General features: G+C 45.9%; 1 protein-coding gene across 1 annotated transcript in view; it reads right to left on the bottom strand.

The window, feature by feature from the left end:
• Positions 1-10,491: 10,491 nt before the first annotated feature.
• LOC119181741 (serine/threonine-protein kinase NIM1) overlaps positions 10,492-22,291 on the bottom strand; it is a 94,842-nt gene continuing 83,042 nt past the window's right edge. Inside the window, exons 4-7 of the mRNA XM_075875558.1 lie at positions 21,692-21,886; positions 20,814-21,082; positions 18,960-19,322; positions 10,492-16,683 (exon numbers count right to left, since the gene is read on the bottom strand). Coding sequence (XP_075731673.1) covers positions 16,267-16,683; positions 18,960-19,322; positions 20,814-21,082; positions 21,692-21,886 — 1,244 coding nt within the window. The 3' untranslated portion in view covers positions 10,492-16,266. The remainder of the gene's footprint in view (positions 16,684-18,959; positions 19,323-20,813; positions 21,083-21,691; positions 21,887-22,291) is intronic.

The raw sequence follows: 22,291 nt of genomic DNA on the forward strand, positions 1-22,291 counted from the left end.
CACTTCATTTTCAGTGTTGAAGACGTCAAGGGCGCACAAGAGCAGGTATCCTGGTCTCGCCCATCAAATAACGATGGTGTAGCTAAAAAGCGCGCAGACGAGACGTGGTAGCTTTTGTAGTTCTCTAAGGTACGATTGTAAATTTGGAAGAACATGCGAATTCCGTTCTCGGTTTTATGAAGCTCGCGATTTAACAAACTATTTCTGAGGTCCTGATAGCTTGGTTAAATCAAGGTTCAGCTCTATATGCGCACAAGAGCTAGCATAAAGGCGCTTTTACACCAGAGCGACACGACCCTGACACGAGGCAGACGGTCTGCCGACGAGTCGCCAGACCATGGTCACACAAGGCCTATCACGACGACGCATCAAAAGACAGCCTGTCGTCGTAATGTAACATGACGACAGACCTAAAACACCAGCAAAACGCATCGACAGATCTGTCGTCGGCGTGTCGTTGAGATATGCGGCTGAGCCAGAATTCGCCCATGACTTTGCTTCAAAATTAAAACGACCACAAAAGGGATATCTTTGTTGAAATAACAATGCCCTATACGAGGCTTCCATAGCGCTTGAATGGGCATCTTGTGCACTCCATGGAAGTCTTTTCTTCGCTTCCCTTTTGTGTCTCCCCACCTCTGTTCCTCGATGCCGGATTGCGCCGCGCTGCGTAGCCGGAGAGGGACAATGGTGGCTGAAAATGAGGAGCAGGTGTGCAAGTTTATTCGGTGTCTCCCTGTGTGCCTCCAGTGAATTGGCCAACGAAAGGCTGAGCGAGCACGACAAGGCGCGAATGGAGTTTCCAGAGATCATCGGCGGACTGTTTGTGTTGTTGCAGTGTAAATTGGACGACGACAGGACAAAAGACACACCCAAAGACAGCCGGCAGACCAAAATCGGTGTCGTGTCTTTCTAGTGTAATGTACCGCTGCCCTGATGCTGTACAGCGTCACACATGGCAAAAAAGAAGAAAGAAAGGTTGGACAAAAGCCTTGGGAAGTATGTGATTGAACGAAAATCCGCAGAGGTTAGCATGGCATGCAGTCTTCAAGAAGGAGCGTCCAATACATTTAGACTGTTTGCCACTACAAGCTCCTTCAAAGAAGCAACATTTTGTGGCAGACTTCGCTTCTGAATGAACCCCAAGGGGAATACGGGGAATTAGATTAGATGCGCAAACCAGCGGAGGCGCTGGTTTGCGCATCGTAGCTGTTTCAAATTTAATGCTGAAATACTGAATGGTCGCTGAAGACGCTTGGACCATCGTGTTAGATACAACTAATGTCCCACGTACTCTACCCACAGAGGTGGGTGAAAGTGGACTGCAGATTTTAGTGCAATCTTACAGTATTTTACTGCTGAACCAGGAGCACATGGAAGTGTATCTTAGAAGTTTTGCAGCATGTTTACCGCCTTATATGATAATCCATCAGACATCTATCTACACTCTAGCTAAACAAAATTTTTAAAATGTGATGCGTCCAAATGCTCCAGACATTCCCCTACAATCCAAACGGTTTATATTGTTCCCTTCCAACAAACTGCTTGTGAGGGTGGCACAGGGTTTACTTCAGACCACGGTGTAAGAAAAATAATTTCTTCAGACATTTCAACTGATTCTGTAAGAGGCATTATGGTACGGACAAGAAATACAAGAAATTACAAAGGCATCCGCATTCATTAAAGCTCCTTTTTTTTTTTTAAGTGTCGCTGCACAGCACTTCAGGGGCCCGCGGCTTGTATATAGCCACTTTCACACTGACACGAAGTGGTTTAAACAGGTCTAAAGCAAGGTTAACAATGCTCAACACGAGTGCGCAATAATAGAAACGATAGAAATAACGAGGAATTAATCGTAATCATGCACCCAAAATCGCAAGAAACACTTCTGTAACATGCGGCTAATACCCGCACCACTCAAGAGAAGGCGCTACCGCATCAGCAAGGGCGCGATTGCCGAGCTATGGTAACCTCCGGTTTCACAATACTAGAGCTACCTAGCTTAACCACAGCATCTAGAACTACACGGAGACCAACACGAGCAATACATTAATGTAGGTAGGCTTTAGCGTAGTAATTAGAATGGCCTACTGAAGAACGACGTTTTATGTGTGTGTGTGTGTGTGTGCGTGTGTTTGTCGATTTGAAGCTCCTTTAATCATGATTCACTAGGGGCAGCTTGTGTAAAGTATGGAAGATGTAACATGAAGCAGGTTTATATCTTCACTTTCAAAGTAATTTAGTTTTCGATGGCGTTTCCATGATTCCGACAAAATTGGTTTCCATTACCACTACTGGCTACGGAGGACTCCGTGACTACTGGCGGTGCGCTGTCGTCGTTTTGATAGAGGCTGTTCTCTGCCACGCTTGCTATGATGTAGTCTTTAACGTAGTATATCACAATTATTTAAACTACATTTTCCGATGTATATGTGAGATTGAGCAAGACAGAAAGAAGAAACCAGAAAAACCCGGTTGTGCAGGCCCGCAGTTAAACATGGCGCAGCGCGGGAAGCACGGAGAAAGACGCTGTCGAACTGCAAGAAAGCACCAGAAGATCAAATGGACCGCCGGAGAAGAAGGTAGAGGATTGCACAATATTTATGCGTGTGTAAAAGCAGACGTGTTCTTCGGGGTTGGTTGAATTCCCGCCCGCAGTACTTTCTGACAGGCAGGCCATGCTGGGAGCGAAATTAAAACTTCGTACCCGAAACTACAACGGTTGCAGCTCTGTGTTTCAGTGTCTGCTGTTTCCTGCTGGTTTCTTTGTCGCATTTATTTGATTCTTAACCGCGGCCTACGTTGTACCCAGTCCTAACGGTAAGCGTTCCCTTTCCTTCAGTACCAATGGATCAATTGGTGGCGTGTCACGATATTCACAACGAGAGAGATCACCTTAATTTGAGAGACAGGTCAACCTTCTCACGCTGCTGCTTCATTCAAAGCTAGATAAGAACTGCCGTCACTGCTGACCCAACTGCTGACCCACAGGCCGCGGTATCGAATACTGGCCGCGACTGCTGCATTTTCGCTGGAGGTGAAAATCCTTGAAGTCTGCGTGTGTAGATTTAGGCACACGTCAAAAACCTGTAAGACATCGGTGCTGCTGCACTGTCGTGAGCTCGGCTAGTGAAAAGAGGAGAAGGAAGTCGGAGAATAGAACCGGCCTGGCAAACAGTCTATGCAAACGAAGCACTACGTGATAGATTCCTCGTCCATGGCACACACCAGCATGCAGCCCGAGTAAGCCCAGCTTGAGGACGGTGTTATGGTCTTCACGGCGCCTGCTCACCTGCCGTCACTGCCACCACCGTTCGTGGATGGTGTCTTGGCCTCCTTGCCAGTTCCACACTTCACTTCAATTCATTACCTTACAGACCCCTAAAGGGGGTGTTACATGAGGGGTGGGTTGTGCAGAGATGTAACTAATGCCACAATTTATTAACGAGACAGGTACATAGATACACTTTGAACAAAATGTGATGGATATGTGATAGAAACGATGTCGCGGGAAAGGTCATTCCATTCTGCAGCTGCGCGGCAGAACAAAGATGCAGTAAAGGTTGTGGTGCTAGAACAGGGTCGGGAGACTTGAAGTGGATGGCCCGTACGGGGGGAAATGCGCGTGGTGGGAGCAATGTAAGGAGGTTGGCTGAAAGAACTGTGGTAAAGTTTGTGGTAAAGTGATAGTGTAGTGATTATGCGGTGAGACGAAAGAGTGGTCAGCCCAGATTCATTTTTAAGGAATGACACACTGATATCTTATGAATAGGAAGAATGAATGAAAGGCACAGCACGATTTTGCACTGATTCAAGGGCGTTTATTAAGTAAACTTGGTGAGGACTCAAAATGGGTGATGCATACTCAAGTTTGGGTTGTATTAGTGATTGGTCAGCCAAAAGTCTTATGTAATAGGGTGAGTGATGCAGATGGCGTTTTAGAAATCCAAATGACCGGTTAGGGATGAAATTATATTAGTAATATGTGTGTGCCAGGAAAGATCAGGGGTTAGTGTTATGCCAAGGTATTTTTAAGAGTCACTTGTTTCGACAGGTATGTTATCGATTTCATAGGAAAATAGGAGCGGGTTTTCACGGCGGTTAAAGGAAGCTAATTTACATTTTTGGGGATTAAGGGTCATTAGCCAGCGGTTACACCAGTCTAACACATTATTGAGGTCATTCTGTAGGGCAATTTGGTGAGAAGTGTTATTAATTTTTCTGTAGATAACACAGTCGTCAGCGAACAAGCGAATGTTGCATGGTAAATTGTTAGGCAAGTCGTTGATATACATTAGGAATAACAGCGGACTGAGGACAGACCCCTGCGGTACGCCGGACGTTACAGGAAGCGAGTTAGACTGGACATTGTTAAGGGAAACAAATTGAGAGCGGTTAGTCAGAAATTGGGCAATCCAGTTTAGAACGACGGGTGGTAGATTCAGTTGAGAAAGCTTCATTAGTAGGCGCTTGTGGGGTACTTTGTCAAACGCCTTAATGAATCAAGAAAGATAGCATCTGTTTGTAGGTTAGTATCGAGGTTAGTATGCAGGTCATGAATAAAAAGGGCTAATTGGGTTTCGCATGAAAGGCTTTTTCGAAATCTATGTTGTAAGCGATTAAAAAAGCGGTTGGAGTCAAGGAACTGCATGATTTGAGAGTATATAATATGCTCCATGAGTTTACACAACACACTGGTTAGTGATATGGGGCGGTAATTTAGCGGACAGTCTCTGTTACCTGGTTTGTGAACTGGAATGACCTTCCCACACTTCCAGTCGTAAGGCAGAATTCCTGTGGACAGGGATTGGGAGAACAGCAATAGCAAAAGTTCGGCAGATATGTGCTTTGTGTTTTTTAAGAGCTTGGTATTTATTTCATCCGTACCAGTAGAAGATGACCACTGCTGCCATACCTGTTCACGAAAAGGGACGCTGTCTACGTGTCCTTGGCTATGAAGCCAGTGGTCGTGAGCACAGGGGCCACAGCGTACTTTGTAATCACTGCCCAGGGCTCGTCAGGTGTGTCGGCCAGCAGCTGTGCGTAATTCTCGCGCATGCTCACAGAACTATCGCGTCTACTCTGCCGTGTGTCATCGGTTAACTCAGGCTTCTCGCCTGCCACATCATCATCGTGGACTGTTTGGACAGTGGCAGTGTTCCATGGCTTCTAGGATGACAATTTCCTGTGGGTCGAAACTATTAATTCTCTCAACACCCTGCTTGCCTGCCCGGAATGTTGCAAGTGGATAATTGCCAATAATCACCTTCGAGACGCTGCCAGGGCATAGCATGCCTATGAAGGCATCAGGCAGAAATCTCTTTTCCCCTCTACCACATTCCTGTGATGCTATCTCCTGAGACCATGGATGGGAGCTGCGATGCAAGCCACTTCGTCTACACCGTTGTGCCCTGCTGCACCTACGCAAAGGTCATCACAGAAGGCTATGCCGCAGACAGCAACACTGGCCGCGAGCAGTGCTTCTTGCCAGAGACCTCCGATTCCATGATATTGCCATCAACAGGACCATACCAGAGAGCGCACTCCAAGACCAGCAGTGTGTGCGAACACCCAGTTGCCAGCTCTTTTCTTGCCTGACACATACGGCTTTCATGAAGGTCAGAAAAAGCCCGTGGCATCTGTCACAGTAGTCAAAGACCCACCAGAGCCCCTGAAATTTTCCGGGGCCTCTTGACGTATCATCTACCCTAATTAAGTCTGCACCAAAACAACCTGTCATAGTACCTGATGCCTCACCCTTAACCATTTCGAGAGCTGCCGAATGCCCACCATTTGCAAAGTTACACGTCCCTAAGTGAACCCGACACGTCTGTCAAAGTTGTCATCGAAGGCCGGTCACTAAAGCACAAATCCAGCGATGGCTCAAATGGTGACCTAAGCTCCTCTGATCGGGGCAGCTGTGCTACACAAGACATTAGAGTGGACGTAGAGACGACCTTGCACCTAAAGCCAGCCCATGAGTTCACGGTGGCTGCCGTGCTCATCTCCTCTAAATTTGGTGTTTCACGACTGCCGATGTTACGGTGCGAAAATACCGTGAGAGCACGTTCAGGAGTGCGGCGGGATAATCATCGGAGGCACCTTCCTGCGCCGAATATTGATTGCTACCCGCTAGATGCACTTTTTGCAGAGCACATCGAGTCGCACTGTGGCAAGGACCTGCAGCCACAATGAGGCAGTCAGTGTCGACCACCTGAGATTTTGACACTTAAGGCGACACGACGTGCAGAAGAGACCACTCCTGGAGAGCCAAGACGGAGCGCCACGCAACAGCCAAGGCCAACCACCAGTTATCATTGACACCTCAGCAAGCCCAGTAACTGTATGGCCAAGACCAACCGACTTGAAATAGCCAATGCCGGCCTCCAGAGGCGACTTTGCAGCTAGCTTCACAATGTCACAGAGAGACCGAGTGTAAGGAAGCAACATTGGCGCTGCTGCTCTGACACAAGCTCGGCTAGTGAAAAGAAGAGGAGAACGAATTCACAGAATAGAACAGCTGGCCTGGCACACAGGCGTTATATTTATGTCTCTGTGTTGTTCCTCAACAAACACTAGGTGGTTGAAATTTCCGAAGTCCACCACTGCAGCGTCTCTCATAATCAGATCAAGGTTTTGGGACATAAAACCCCATAAACTATTATTTTCACATTCACTAAGACATCAACATTACCTTACTATCAAATTGCATCTTCTTAAACTTCTTTTAAAGCATTCAGTCATGTTGCACACTGCTGACTGACATCAATACTTCTTGCGCTCAAATTAGATTCGTTGTCCATCACGGTGGAACAGCGGCTACGGTGCTCAGCTGCTGGCTCGGTCGGGATGTCACATTTCAATGGACGCATAATGGTAGAGGCTCATGTACTGTGCAATGTCAGTGCACATCAAAACACACCAGATGGTCACCAGATCGGCATTTTCGAAAGTCATTGGGTCAATAGTCAATCCAGTAAACGGAGCACCCCACAATTATATTGAAACTTCGATAACCTTTGAGTGATGGAAGCGGAAATGGCGTGAACGTGTCCTCGCATTTACAGCGTACTTCGTGTACTCGTACTCACAATTAGAAACAGGATTAGAAAAAGGGAATCCAACCAGTATGCTTCAAAAGCAGTATATGTGAGGGTTGTGAATGATTTAATAGAGTATTCCTGCCACTAGAAATGTGTGAACTGTACTCAGTTTGACAACAGCCACACACTCGTATTCAATGTGCTGTCTTGCTGCGTATCGCTCATCACAGTTTTTCTGCTCAGTAACTTAAAGCTGAATATACATTGATAACTACGGATAAATAATTAATTGAAATATTTAAACATCAACAGACATATTTGAGATTTTAAGTGGACTTAGGCTACTTAACTTGAGTAACATTAATACGAAAATAAGGATGTGCAATGCCATACAGATTTTGCAATAAACACTTGAACCTTTCAACGACCGTTCAAAACTGCCGTGTTGCAGCAACTCCACTGAGTCAATAGAGTTGTGGCTTTTCAATGGTCATCGACTGGATGGCCTTTCAAAAGGACCCGTGTGAGCCTGGTATGATGTCCCTTATAAAATAAAATGGTCCATGGTGATCGATTTTTTGTAGCAGTTTTACCAGCTCCATTGTTTTAATATATGATGCACAATCTTTAACTGAAAATAAGGTCTCATATGTCCAATCAAACTAGTATTCTGAAACAGTAATTTAGCTGCTTCCACTCTGCTCCAAAACAATATTTTGCCTGCTCCCCGGAGTTCTCTTAGACAAACTTTGACAGTTTCGCTCCTGTAACATTTATCTTTTCTTCCTTTTTTTATGTCCGGCGTGCACAGCATTGGTGCTCCTTGAAATTGGTAGCTGCCAGCAAGTATAAGGAAAGGAAAGAGGCCAGGGTCGACTTGAAGCATCGCGTTGCCGAAGGTAAAGCACCACCCAGTGCGCTAAATGACATCTTCCAGACTGTTCCTCCAGAAAAAGCAAAGGGTCGAGACAAGCTACTCTCTAAATGTAAAAAAATAGCCACATCATTATGTCATCACACAGTGACCGTTATATGTGATTGGGGCTTTATAAATTGGTGTTCATCTCTATCGCTTTTATGTAATTTCTGCCAAAAGTACCGGTACATTAATTATATAGCTTTTGTTACGGAGTGTCCAGTGACTATTCAGCTGCTTAATTACGTTTCCTTGCAATTGGCAGTGATAATCATGTGTTCAAGATGTATAATAATAAATATTAGTATTTATTGAATGTTTAAATGAAGGTTAAAACTCCAGGAGTCATATGGAATTTTATGTGATCTGTTCTAAAAACATCAATGGGGGCTTAAAACATGTTTTTTTTAATTCTCCGAATTTCCAAAACAGCATTTTTTCTGCTCCAGAATCTGCTCCAAAAAGCCGCTTCTATCACTGTATCTGGCTTAACTGCATGTTCAGGAATGTGGCTTTACTTCAAGTCTGGCCCGACACGAACGTGACTGGATCAGGGATGGGAAACTCGGATAAGCTAGCGGGCCGTAATCCGAGAATTCAGTCTCGCGAGGGCCGCAGCACCAACAGGGAAAAATATTGGAGCGGTGGGTAGGGTGGAGCTTGAGCAAAGTGTGACCGAACGTTGCCTTGCCATATCAAAAAATGCCTTTGGTTATGTCGGAAATAGATCATTTCTAAAGATAATCAGGCATCAGGACTTGAGAAACGTAACGATACAAGTCACCAGATTGATAAAATCGGAACACCTATTCTGAAATACAGCCGAACTTCTTTATAAGTAAGAGACGTAAGAGAGTTGGGTATAAGGGACACCAGTGTGCCTATAAATTGAAATAGAGGGTGGATGAGAAGATGTGTTGGTGGAACCCTGCTTATAAGGCACCTCATATAAAAGGGGAGAATCGCTCCCCAATGCACATTTCTTACAGAGGAGTTGAGCTTATATGTATAGAGATTTTGTTCTGCACTTGTGTTTCAACATGCGGATACCACATGGGGCACTTTCAAAAATCTGTGAGTGTGTGTCGAGCATGCGTGCTAGAGACCTGTCTCACCTCTGTACCTATTGAGACAAAGCATTCTTAATCACAATAATTCAGAAAAAAAAAACAATGTGAGTGCCATTTAGTGTAGCCATAAAGCAACTTTATTCCTGGTGAAGCGGCAAGCCACGTTTTTGAGACTCCTGGCTTAGACGCTCATTGCATTTTATTGAGAATGTTCAAATCAGTCGTTTCAATACTGTAACGTGGTCAAGTCATGGCTTCAGTTTTGCATTTTTCGAGATCTGGCTTAGGTAATCACAATAGTCTCAAAAACATTCTTAGCCCAGCTGGTGAATACCGTGAGAAATCGTTGCTTGTGCTAGAAAAAAAAATATGTTGAGAGAAGTACAAAGACGGCAACAAGGGTCTTCATGTGCATGTTTCGATCTACCTTGTGAAGGATTTTATTTGCGGACATCCTTGTTTGTCCGTGGTTCGACTTAATTCTTGGTTACTCCTACACTCTTTTGCAATATTCTTCAATGACCGCTCATACATTTTGCTGATGTCTTCCGCTTTCTGCACCATGCTCATGAGTTAGGCCTTGTCATCCAAGCACCTGTAGGATATTGCATCACGAAATTGCAGGCACTTCTGAGGAATGGGCTAAAGTAACTTACTTGACATTGATCAAAAGAGTGGTAAGCTCTTTTGAGTGGACGCACAAAAATAAACAATGCAAGTGAAAAAAAAAACAAGAAAGAAAAGTTACGAAGTGCTCAAGACAAGCGCTGACTGCCAACTGAAACAGTTATTGCACGTAACCCATGCTTAAATAACAAGGTTGCATACCATGTGTACACGAGGGACTGGTTATGAAAAATGTTACAAAAACAGCAAATAATAACTGTCTGCTTAAGCTCAAATAAGCAAGGTGTTGTGCACAATAAGTGTTTTAGTTTGCATTGAACACTTGTCTTATGTACTTTTTGAGTTTCTTTCCTCGTTTTTTTTTTTTGCGATGTTTGTTAATAGGTATTCAACATTGTGCACATGCACGTTGCATCAAGTTAGCGAACCAAATCATGACAGATATCGCATGACTGAAGGCGAGTCATATGTTATGCGTCACCTCACGTTGCTGGAGTCTAGGGGTGAGATGCACTAAAGGGAATGTCGCTCGCCAAGAGGCTAGAATCTCACAGTTTGCGTCAATGGCTTTGTGGGCTATGTGGTTAGCATAGAAGGGGTTAGCATAGAAATGGAAAGGGGAAGCCATCGAAATATAGAAAAAGGAAAAATAGGAAGAAAAATATAAATAAATATAACCATACAAAAACACAAAGAAAGAAGGAAAGTTAAAACAAGAACAAAGAAAAAAGAGAGGAGCAAAACCAAGAAGTCTGCCCAGATCCACAATCCTTCGGCCATCGCCCCTACCCAATCCTATTCAATGGTTCCGTAGAAGAAATGACAAATGCTAGCATGTTTGGCACATAATTTATTATTGGCTTGTCTGCGATAAAGATAGATGCAATTCCGTGCAGATTTCCAAGTGAACGTTGCTTCTGTAGTATCTCTTCATGTTCGGCCAAAGTGTCAAGTAGAAACGTCAAAGTGCTGTGCAAAAAAGATTGAGTAGGAAAGAAAAGCGCCTTCGCGCCCATTGTATAATATACGTGAAGCTCATCATTATATGAAAGGTTGTGTGAACCTCAATTCAAATACCAGATAAGAAGATAATATACAAGATGTGACGACTCTATCTACAATGAACGAACAACTCACTATGGAGTGATGATTCCCACCGTGATTCTGTTTGATCGTATACAGCTTGTATATCAGTGGTACATGTAACAACAACTACCGCATCTGTTTCGCTGAGATGGAAATTACGTTTACACTGAACACGTGACAACATTATCCGCAGTAAATGAACAACACGACGTAAAGAAAGTTCCGTACACTGCATTCATCTCAAGAGATTGGCGAGACACGGGGAGCAAGACAGCGAACTAAGCGTTCGTAGACAACTTGGTTGTTGGAATATCAAACACTTGCTTCGACACCAAACTTTGCAAAACAAAAAAAAGAAAAAATCACAATAGAGTGACTTCAGTTGAACGAGTCGGAAACCACCCCCGAGGTTTGGCGAGACAACACACTTTGCAATTAGCAGACCTTGTTATAAACAGGTCGGCCAAATCTTGGCGTCGCAAAATGGCCATTTACTCAAGCGCCCTCTTTCCACACAGAGGCCTGTGCTCACTCTTTTTGCAGGTGCCGATGCCTGCTTTTTAACGTCACAGAGCACATAGCTGCTCTGTGACTATTGGCCCGACAGCCAGTTTAAACCAAAATCGCCTATTGGGTCACATGTTCTTACCACGGGACACTACCGTGTGCCAGCGCTACACTCCACATTCCGCTAACAATACACAGTGAGCCGCACTCGCGCACAAGTATCCCAAAGGAAGAGAGCGATTGCGTTTAAACAGACGTGCTCAAGGTCACGACACGCTGACGTAGTAAAGGCCTGACCACAGGCACCGATTTCAGCGCGTCAGCCTATCTGACGCGTCGTCGCGCCCACTCCCAATGGAGAGAGAGAGCGCGCAGCTACGCAAAGCTGCGCGCTCTCTCGCTTCCCATAGGAAGAGGGCGCGACGCTGCATCAAAAAAAAAAAAAAAAAAACACGCGCTGCAACGCGTGCATGTGGTCAGGCCTTGACTTCCTTCCCGAGCACCTTCCCTCTTTGCTTAGCGACCAGCACGCTCGTCAAGACTAGACTGAGCGTGTGACAAATTCCTGTAAGTACACTCCTTTTTTTACGGATTGGGGAAGTTGCAGCGGCTGAGGCTATTCTATGATTACTTGGAAAGTGGTTCATAACCCTTTTAACACATGAAAACACACAAAAAGAGATGCACTACACGTTGCTTCACGTAACGATGCAGCTAGTAACAGTGAGAAGGGACGACAACTTGTTGCTACAAATATTTAGTCAAGTGCCATGCATAACACTGAAGATCACAGTCTGACAAGTGTACATATATATATTTGAAAGACAAACCACGGAAAAGTCCGCACGGGGGAACAAAGCACACTTCACCACAAAATAAGTTTTTTTTTTCTCAGCGGTGGATGTTGGCGCAGAATTTTTGAGGCTTCAGGTGCATTCTGTGGCATTTGACGATTGAATGTAGTTCGTTCGCACTGCAAATGTAGGAGTACAGGTTTACCCTCTAATGATTCTATAATTTAGAAAAGCAAAATTTTTAACCTTAATTAGACCTACAAAGGATGCTCTAAAAACTGTGTTCATGTTTATGATAAAATAAAGAAAGAGGTTGTTCTAGGAAAAGCAAAAGTTTACATCACGTCAAAAGCCTTTCTGGTTCTTTTCCGTTTTTTTTTTCGCAAGCTCGCCCTTAATTTCTATCTCATCTAAACAGAAGGAAAAATTTGCTCATACCTATTTTTCAATTTCTAAAAAGCTTTTTGGACTTGGTTTGTGTTTCTTTAGGTATTCAGAAAAGTCACAACCTTTTATGTATGTTTATAAGCTATGGAATCTCTGTGAAAGCTGTGGCTGATTACGCACTCTTAAAAGTAGCATTTGTATGTGTTTGTGTGATTGAGAGAGAAAGAGATGTAAGTGATTTACGTTCACTCCAATTTATATGAAGCGAGCCGCGAAACAGCAATGACAAAGGAATCAGCCAGCACTGGCGGTCTTTTTTTTTTCTTCATAAAAGTGCAACACTATGGGAGGCATCGCGAACCCCGCACGTTATGTATTAAGCCATACCGCTGACTATCAATTGGCCTCTACGCATGGCCTCCGAAACTGTTGACTGACGTGGCGACGCAACTTATCGAGGCTGTATTTGGGGTCGTGGTCCATTACAATTACCGAATGGTACAGACGTCTCTCTTGTTTAGGAAATTGTCGACACGCCGCCATATTACCGTTCATATTGATTTGTTGTCGGTATGTTACAACTACACAAAGGTATAGAGAATCAGGCTGGCACATTACCAGTCGCGAAATCGCGTGCTTGTTCTGACTGCATAAAGCTAATTTATGCACTACTCATATAGGGACACTAGAGTGAAATAATGAATCGAATGGGATGGATGAATTGTACTTTGAGAACTCGAATGTCGTCAGTTTCACCGTCGTATGCTTATTAACAGGAGAGAAAAACAAGGTCAAGGCATCATTTTTAAATTGTGGCTTAAATCTCCGTGCATCACGTCGCAGATTTCAAAGCGCATTTTTCATATGTTGGGGACATTGGCTCAACGAAAGGTATGAAACTTGGTATGGCGTTTCAGAGTGCAATGTACGAGTACTTCATTATAACCGATTAGCAACTATGTATGTGCTAGTAGACGCCGTCAAAATCTATGACGTCACGGCGTTTGGTGCGCGAATTTTAAAATATGTCGCCACTGGCCTTTTCTTTCTGTTCGTTTCCTCGCTCGCCTAGCATCTTGTTACGGGGTGAGGCATGTTTTTTTTTTGCTATCGTGAAATTTTAATTTACTAATTAGCAAAAAATTATTTATGTTCCCTATAGCATCCCTTTAACGTCCTTTGAACCCCGAGATCAGTTCATGCATTTTGAAAGCGCCTTTCACTTGAAGTGATGACTTCCTTATTGTAGAAGGTCAGTAGAAGATGAAGGCTGGAACAGGAGAAACAATCATGCTTGAAAGTTATTCAAGCCATCATTTTGACAAGCGGTATTGTCTTCTTCAAAGCTGCGAATGCCTTGAAGACTTGCCGAACCATTGGTTCCAGTGACACCCTGTGTTCGAGGATTCGCGGATTTAGGTGTCCTCAGTTCACTATAGTGTGACTATTGAAACGAGTGCCCAACGCCTATAATACCGTAGTGATGGGGCAATGAACACTTGCGTATGAACTAGGTGGAACAAAAGTCACGTGACATTTGGTGGTTGGGGAAGTGGGCTGCAGGTAAACAACGCCATCTCGTCCACCGGCTATGTGAGATCAGAATTAACGTATCAATTTTTGTAGGTACCATCACCGTGACCAAGAATAGTGATTGCTGCAGATGGTCCACACCTCGGCGTATCAGGGTGCGTTATAACTGAGCTTTGCCATATATAGTTTTGGCAAGTGCAACGGTCACATCTCAGCCACGAGAGCCTCTGGCATGGTCATATTCGTTCATGTGGTACATTCAAAAGACTTGACAAACTCCCTTTATTTCGTTTTATGCTTTGTGGCATATTAGCTCGTGCGAGTGATAACGTTTTCCGCAGCTCCTGCGATAACGGTGTGCCTAAAGATGACCATTTGCACAATGTCTCTTATTTCGAGTCTAGTGCTAATCACACTGCAAAATCGGACACGTTTGTCTCACGCCATTCTGGTGGCTTTATGCCAAGCATCGTGTAGAATATTAGATCGAAACTCTTTTTTGCTGATTCTGTGCTGGCGTTGGCGTTCGCTAGTTACGTGACTTTGGAGGCGAGAGTGAGTCTCAGCGGAAAGGAAAAAAAGGGCTGTTCCTCGCCGAGATTGGCGAGATGGGCTCGCTCAGGAATGAAGAGCTTCATTGCACGCTCGTTGAAATGGGAGAAAGTGCGAAGATGGTGTGGAGGGGCCTAACAGATTTAGCGCGGCAGAGAAAAGACTCAACGGGGGGCAATATAATGCGACCCATGCCCTCCAGAATGGTCGATTTGCACCTCATGGCTAAACAGAGTGTAACACAACTACGGTATAACAAAAATTGTTAAAAAAGACCCACAAGACAAGGTAGGAAATGCAATACCCAAGAAAAAGGGCTGACAGTTTAGCTGTCCCACGGCTTTAACGGTTTGGAACAGTCAAGAATTTTTATCAGTCAGACACAGCTACCAGACATGCTGACGAAGATGACAGCATATACTAAAGGACCAAGTGTCAGCTTCAGCCATGGAGCCATCCATTCTACCAGTTGACTTCGCAATTATCACAAGTGTCATTCGCGTGACAAAAAACTGACTGAAGATTTCAGAGTTTGATTGTTGTTGGTAACGTGCATGCGATGATACAGGGCAGTGAAACGGTTAAGGAAATTTAGCGTGGTGCATCTTTAGCTGACTTCCAGTCTTTCTCGTCATGAAGATTGATGTGACTTGCTTGACTGGAAGCCACTTAAACCTATAAGGAGGTTGCCTACTGGTGTAATCAGAAATTCCCAGGCCGGACTGCCATAGTATTACATGGGATGGCGACCTGGGAACTTTTGACCGCCCCTGCACCAGCTTCTGCGACAATAATGTGGACAATGTCTGATTCAAAGCAAAGATCTTGAATCTCCACGTGGTGCAAAATATCAAATATGGAAGGCTTGATGGATCAAGCCGAGCGCGAAATCCAAGTCCTGGATCTGTAGTCGAGAGGACCTTTGCAGCTCTGGTTTCAACGTGCGGTACAGTCTTCACTGTCAGGACAGGTTCACTTCGAAGATGTATCTGCTGCACAAGTCTGCCTTCGAATATAGATACTCTTGCGCTTATTGACAACAAGCGACGAAGCCATTTACACTGGCCTGTAGTCCACTGTTGCGCACAATCTTCCCCGCTAAAGGGACGGGTCGGTAGTGTAGTCGTTCCCACGAATATGGCTGAATATGCTGTCTTCAACCCATCACCATCGCCAGGAGGAAAGCTGGCCTCACAGAGATGCGGCTGACAATGCACCCCCTTTATGAGTGTCCTTGCAGGTGTTTATCCGACAAAGTCGTTAGCTACGCGTTGCAGCGTGTTCACTAAGCCATGTCTCGAGTGTTGGTAATTGCTGTAGCTCCATAAACACCACCGTCTTGCCGACCAAGGCCTGATGCGTACGCTTTGTGTAGTCCTTGCACGTTCATGTTGTACGATCTAGTGACCTCGCCATTTGTTTCAGTTGTCAAGGCTTAGTGGAGTAGTGGACAATGCAATGAGCAACGCATGAACCCACTCTCCTCCCTGGACAAGTGACAGTCTCACTGACCCTTAAGGACGCCTGGCATGATCAATGACTCGTCCTTCTTGCTGGCATTTCCTCAAGAAACAAGTGATCCAAGACGGCACGTCAACTTCTCACTCCTTTGGGAACGGAATATCGTGAACTCCTTACCCGACTGGCAAAATTGACACTCTGGCTTATGCCTTGCTCAGGCATGACTTGGTAGACCAGTGCAGTTGTCTAGGCTGCTCTAGCAAAGCTATAAAAAAACGAAACTGATGCCTTCATAGCACAACACACGCTCTGGACTTCCGGTTCTTGACAGAGAACATCCTGTCCGGACCCAGGGAGACGCGGTCGGCCTTGTGCGTGCCGGGCGAAGGCGTGCCCGTGGCCGTGCCGGCCGACTCGCTGTCCACGTTGTCGAGGGCCGCGGTCGTCTGTATCTTGTGCAGGACGATGCGGTAGGCGCCCGTGACGGCGCTGCGGGCGCCCTTGTCGGCGCAGTCGCGCATCAGGTCCTCGCCGATGCCCAGTTCGCGCAGGTGCGCGCGGGCCTCGAGCTCTTCCCCCGTGACGGTGGCGTCCTGGTCGAGCGTCGGGTACATGTTGTACCGGGCGTAGCCCTCGGGAAGTCGCTGGCCCCGGAGCCATTCGGAGCGCCCGATGTCCGCCACGCTGGGACGGTCCCGCGGGCACACCTGCGGGATTCGGAAAAAGAACGAAGATCAGACGGTTCCTCGTCGTGAACACTGCCGGACAGCCAATCTATAATCGCGCGGGTGTATGTAAGGGTAGACTAGGACAGCTAAGTCTCATTTCAAGCATCATCACGATCACCGTCGTCATTTAGCCTCATCATCATTTCGAACGTCATCATAATGTTTACAATCGTTAAGCGCCATCGTCTCGAGCGTCGTCGTCGTCGTGCTCCTTATCATCATCATCATCATCATAATCATCATTTAGAACATTATCAGCAGCGTGATCGTGATCATTTAGTCTCATATTGTCAAGCGTCGTCATATCGAGAATAATTATTATCATCATAATCATTTCGAACATCATCTTCCTCATTTTGAACATTATGACCTTGAGCCATCATGATGACGATTTCGAGCAACATGAGCAGTTTATCGATTTCTTTTTTCACCCCCCCCCTTTTCTGGTTCGGACGACGTATGCTCGAATTATAACGGCTCGGCTGTTAATAAATAGCGCTCAGTGAGCTCATGCTTCTGCCCGGCATTAGAAATATTTTGCGGCTGTGCGCCCTTCATCAACAATAGCGAGAACAACAGCAGCAGTAACGATGATAACTGTGCCATTTAGAGAAGGTTGCTTCACCGCCTAATTTTGATTTTTATTTCTTCGTTTGACCAGTAAGGAATAATAATAATAATAATAATAATAATAATAATAATAATAATAATAATAATAATAATAATAATAATAGTTTAATACTTTGCACTGGAGAAGCTTAAGCACAACAGAATGTGTCAACTCGCACTTATCTAGTAATTCGTTACCGTGAACTTCGAACGTGCGTTTCGTTTACTTGAAAAATACTTCTCTGCAATGTGATAGCACTTGGGGTGAAGCTTGTTTGCCAGGCAGTGATTTGCGGGGGAAGGGCTTGTGCCGTGTTTTCTACGGTTTGTACCATGGGTTGGTATTTTGCACTTCGTGCTTATTTACACATTTTAGCTATCGCCGACATTCATGACACGCGCCGATATCGCAATCTCGTAGTCTTTTTTTAACGACCCTTAATGCTCAGAAATTTTATTTCTAAGTCATACAGCAAAGCCAGTCACTCGATATTGGTGTCATCGATCAGTGTTTTCAAACGAACAAACAAACAATCGAACAAGAAAACTATCTACGCGCTTTTTCGTGTCTGCGGTATATTTACAACATTATGTTTAAACGTGCCGCTCAAAGGTCATGATAAGTCACGAAGTCAGGAGTACCCAGGAAGCCTCGTCACTTTACCTTCACGTGACATAACGTCCACTGTGACGTTTCGCTTTGGGCAACTCACTCGATAATTAAGTGGTGTTAATGCAAGATGTTTGAGCGGTATGTCATTTTTTTCGCCTGATATGGTCGTGGTAAATGGTTTGGTCATGCAGCTGAAAGAGACATCCTCTGAGGTCGAAAATGCAGTGCTTGTTCCCGCTGGCTTTGTCTCCCCCCCCCCCAAAAAAAAAACAAAACAAAAATAAACAAAGACGCAAAGGCTAATCATAGCAGGTTTGCTCATTATATAGGTGATGTCGATAACGTCGCCAGCAAGACGCATTTCCGCTTTAGCAATCGTTTCCGACACGTGTGGTCAGCAAAAAAAAAAAAAAAAAAGCCGGGCCTTCGAGATCTGTCTTGTTCATTTCTTTCCCTCTCTGAAGAACTGAAGCAGCGATTCCAGCACGATGCGATCCGTAAAAAGAAACGATGAGACAACTGGCGCAATGTTACGTGCAGTGATTAGTTTATGAGTTTTTTTTTTTTACCTGTTGGAGTATGCACCAGAAAACGCTATCGAGTGGTATGTTTTCAACAAGATCTGTGTTCAACGGCGTTTTCCGTGGACGCCTACATCTGTTGGAGATTGTAGGCCAAGTATTAGGGAGACCTGGGTTAACTGGCGGAACATGGGAGAGGCCTTTGTCCTGCAGTGGACGTAGTCAGGCTGGTCAAATTATGATGATGATGATGATTAGGGAGGCCACCGCTTCTTCCTTCAATTTCTCGTCGCGCACTTCGAATTTCCTTAATTTAGGTTAGTTGTCTCAACTTATTTCTTGTGGCGGCTGGTTACCACGTCATCTAATTGTCGTAGTAATAGCCTGCCCTAAGTGTCTTTTCTTTTTGTTTTTGATCGGCGTTCGTCTGTGCTGCAGAATCAGCGTAGTACTTAGGTTACTTTCGTTCTGCACCGTGACGACGAGAGACACGTCGACGCGAGACAACTCGCCTGCAGTATGGAGGCGATGAGCCTCTTGCACTGCTCGGACAGGTACTCTGGCAGCGCGTAGTGGCCCTCGAGGATGAGCTTCTTGAGCGCGGCCACGGTCTGCGCCCGGAAGGGCATGCAGGCCGTCACCACGAAGTACAGCAGCACGCCCAGGGCCCACACGTCCACGCCGGGGCCCGCGTAGCTCTCGTCGCGGAACAGCTCGGGCGCCGCGTACGGAGGGGAGCCGCAGAAGGTGCTCAGGGCCTCGTCGCGCGAGCGCAGCTGCGTGCTGAAGCCGAAGTCGCCCACCTTGACCAGGTTGTGGCCCGCGATGAACACGTTCTCCGCCTTGATGTCCCGGTGCACGATGTTCAGCTCGTGCTGCGAACGCGAGAGAGAGGACAGTGTATCCACAAGGCCGACAGCTGGGCTGGTGACTGATCATTATCCCTTTCAGTCACGAATTACGATGCGTTGTCTGGAGATGCGCTGTGCACGTTAAAAAACCCCAGGTGGTCGAAATTTCCGGAGCCCTCCAGTACGGCGTCTCTCATAATCATATGGTGGTTTTGGGACGTTAAACCCCACATATGAATCAATCAATCTGGAGATGTGTCAAATTCACATGACATGGTTTCAAAGCAGTCGTTGTTACATTCCGAGGGGGAAAAAAGACGGAATTAATGCGTAGTTTTGAGTGAGCGTCAGTAATTGAAGTTAATTAGCGTGTAATAAATATCAAAATATCCAGCAATCAGTCCGTGTCTATACTTGCATAAAAAATAAACTATCGGACCCGAAGGGCATGCACAGTATTGTTTTTATTCGTTTCGTGCGAGGACGTTGGTTCTGGAACGCGGTACGTCGAACAATCGCCGACACAATAGTGTATCCGTCAGAGTGATTCTCTGCAGCAATACGCACCACAATTAAGTTAAATGATTGTTAGTTGTCCACTAAAGAAGCCTGCACCAATGTCCACACTAAATGTGTGGCAGCTTGGGCTAGTTGGTGTGGACGATATAACTATCGTCCACACTAAGTTTCAAGCCATTGAAAAAACAAACAAACAAAAAACACGTGGTGCGTGACGCACCATTGAAGTTGGCGTGAGCACTCGTACACACCGCACTATATACCATAAGGTGAAGTAGCGCAGTTTACAGGGACAAAGAGAAAAGCGACTGTCTTGTACTTCTTGTTCCTCTTCCTTGTAATTAGTGCGCTACTTCACCTTAAGGTAGAATGATAAGAACAGTATATATATTAGCCGTTCAGCTAACTAGAAGGAACGTTTATCAAAAAGAAACTGTGTGCTCTAGGAATGTTGTACAGTGGTAGTCGTATGTACTTGCACCTGTTTTTTTAATGGCTACGTTTTTCAGTAGATAATTGACTTTAATTATCTTCCTTCTTAATTCTCGCTGCGATCGGTAAACCAGACGAGTCGTAGGTCACCTCAAATAACTTCAGAATCATACCATGCTCAGAATGAAGCATTTATTACAGACTGAAATCTCCTTTTCTTCTTCTTGTTGATAGAAAGAAAAGTGCGCGAAGTACGCCAAATATTAAATAGACGTGGCGCGCCACAACAGGAGCGCTTCTGAACGAGCGTAATTTCGTTTATACTAGACCGCATTCGTTCATCGCTTCATTGTATTGGACTTCACGCTCTTTCATGGGTGCTTCAGCTGCGTGTTTTGAGCATCCATCAAAGAGTGTGACGCACTGTACAACGTGGTGACGAAAGAATTGCAGCCGTCAACAACAGCTCACACAGGGGATCAACGCGAGATTCTAAAACGCTCTCAGTCGTCCCCTTGTCATGAATGTATTGTGTTAGCCAAATGAGAGAGAGAGAGAACGCACCATGTGGTTGATGGCAGAGGCGACCTGCGCGAACACGACGCGCGCCTCCTCTTCGGGGTACCGGCCGTCGCTGGTGATCTTCTGGAAGAGCTCGCCCCCTGGCGCGAACTCTAGCGCCAGGTGAACCCTGCTCAGTGTCTCGATGACCTCGTAGAGCCGGATCACGTGCGGGTGGTGCAGGGACTCCATGCTGGCGATCTCGCGCGACAGCATGCGCTGCGTCTTGGCGTCCATCTTGCTCTTGTCCAGGATCTTGACGGCCACTTTCTCTGCGACAGCACGAGAAAGAATACGGCATGCAGCGAATGAAACGTACAGTGCAGGACGAAGTGAACCATGACACGGAATATACTGCACTTAATGCAATGACAGTACACACGCATGCACGGCAGTATACCATCGTCTGTGTCTCCTCTATGCTTCGATCAAGGGTGCCGTCCACACAGCAATACGACACACTAGGACCTGATTGGCCAGTGTTCTGCAGTTTTTCCTGAGATGCTCCTGCTGTCAAATCCGAAGAAAGTGGAGATGTTCCCGGATTCATCGACGGATGTCATAAGTGTACAACTTTAAGACCTTCCAGAAGGCGCGGAGATATGGCAGCAGTGTGGAGAACGAGAAGCGGAGTACTGTTGTGAACACAGTCGAATGACATCGCCACTCTGTCAGGCCGTTTTCGGTCTCAGCTTTCAATGACTGTTCCTAAAGAGTCCCGTGTGTAAAGACGTTCCACATGTTCTAAGATCGCCTGTTGATCGCGGTGGAGGACTTGGCGAATGTTTGTTAACTTACGTATAGGGGGATTATCCGCCATTCTGATCTATAGCCAAGGAAGAATATCGAAAGTACTGACCAATGCAGACAGGCGCACATACCTTTGACGAGGCAGTGGACGGCCACCTTGACCTGTGAGAAGTTCCCGGTGCCCAGTTCTCCGCGGAAGCGGTAGAAGCCCACCCTCCTTCCGAGGTCCACGTCCTTCTGCCATCGTATGTCGTTGGTCAGCGCATCCAGTAGTCGCTGGTAGGGCGTCACGCCGCCAGAGGTCACCGTCGTCGCGGGGCTCCAGTCTGCGTCCATCGAGAAGATGAGGTTTAGCGTCCCCGGTGCACAACCGTGGTTCTCGGTGACGATGGCGGAGTGCTGCTTGCCATGACTTTAGAACACATCGACCAGTTCTAAGTGAAGCTGCTAGAACTGGCGGGAGCGCGTTGCAAAAAATTGCAGTGCTTCACCGGCACCGTCTACCAACACGGTGCAGTCACCGTAGTCAGGAACGTTCTCGCCCTCATCGTCACCCTGACCGCCAGCTGCCGCATGCGCCGAGCAATACGTGCAGTGGGTTCCATCGCCGAGCACTGTTCACTAAGCCTAACGCCTATAGTGCTCGGTTGCTGGACCGTAGGTCGCGGGTTCGATCCGTGCCGTGGCGGTCGCTTTTTGGTAGAGGCGGAACGGTATAGAGACGCGTGTAC

The sequence above is a fragment of the Rhipicephalus microplus genome, chromosome 10 (assembly GCF_043290135.1).
Source record: "Rhipicephalus microplus isolate Deutch F79 chromosome 10, USDA_Rmic, whole genome shotgun sequence".
Classification (NCBI taxonomy): domain Eukaryota; kingdom Metazoa; phylum Arthropoda; class Arachnida; order Ixodida; family Ixodidae; genus Rhipicephalus; species Rhipicephalus microplus.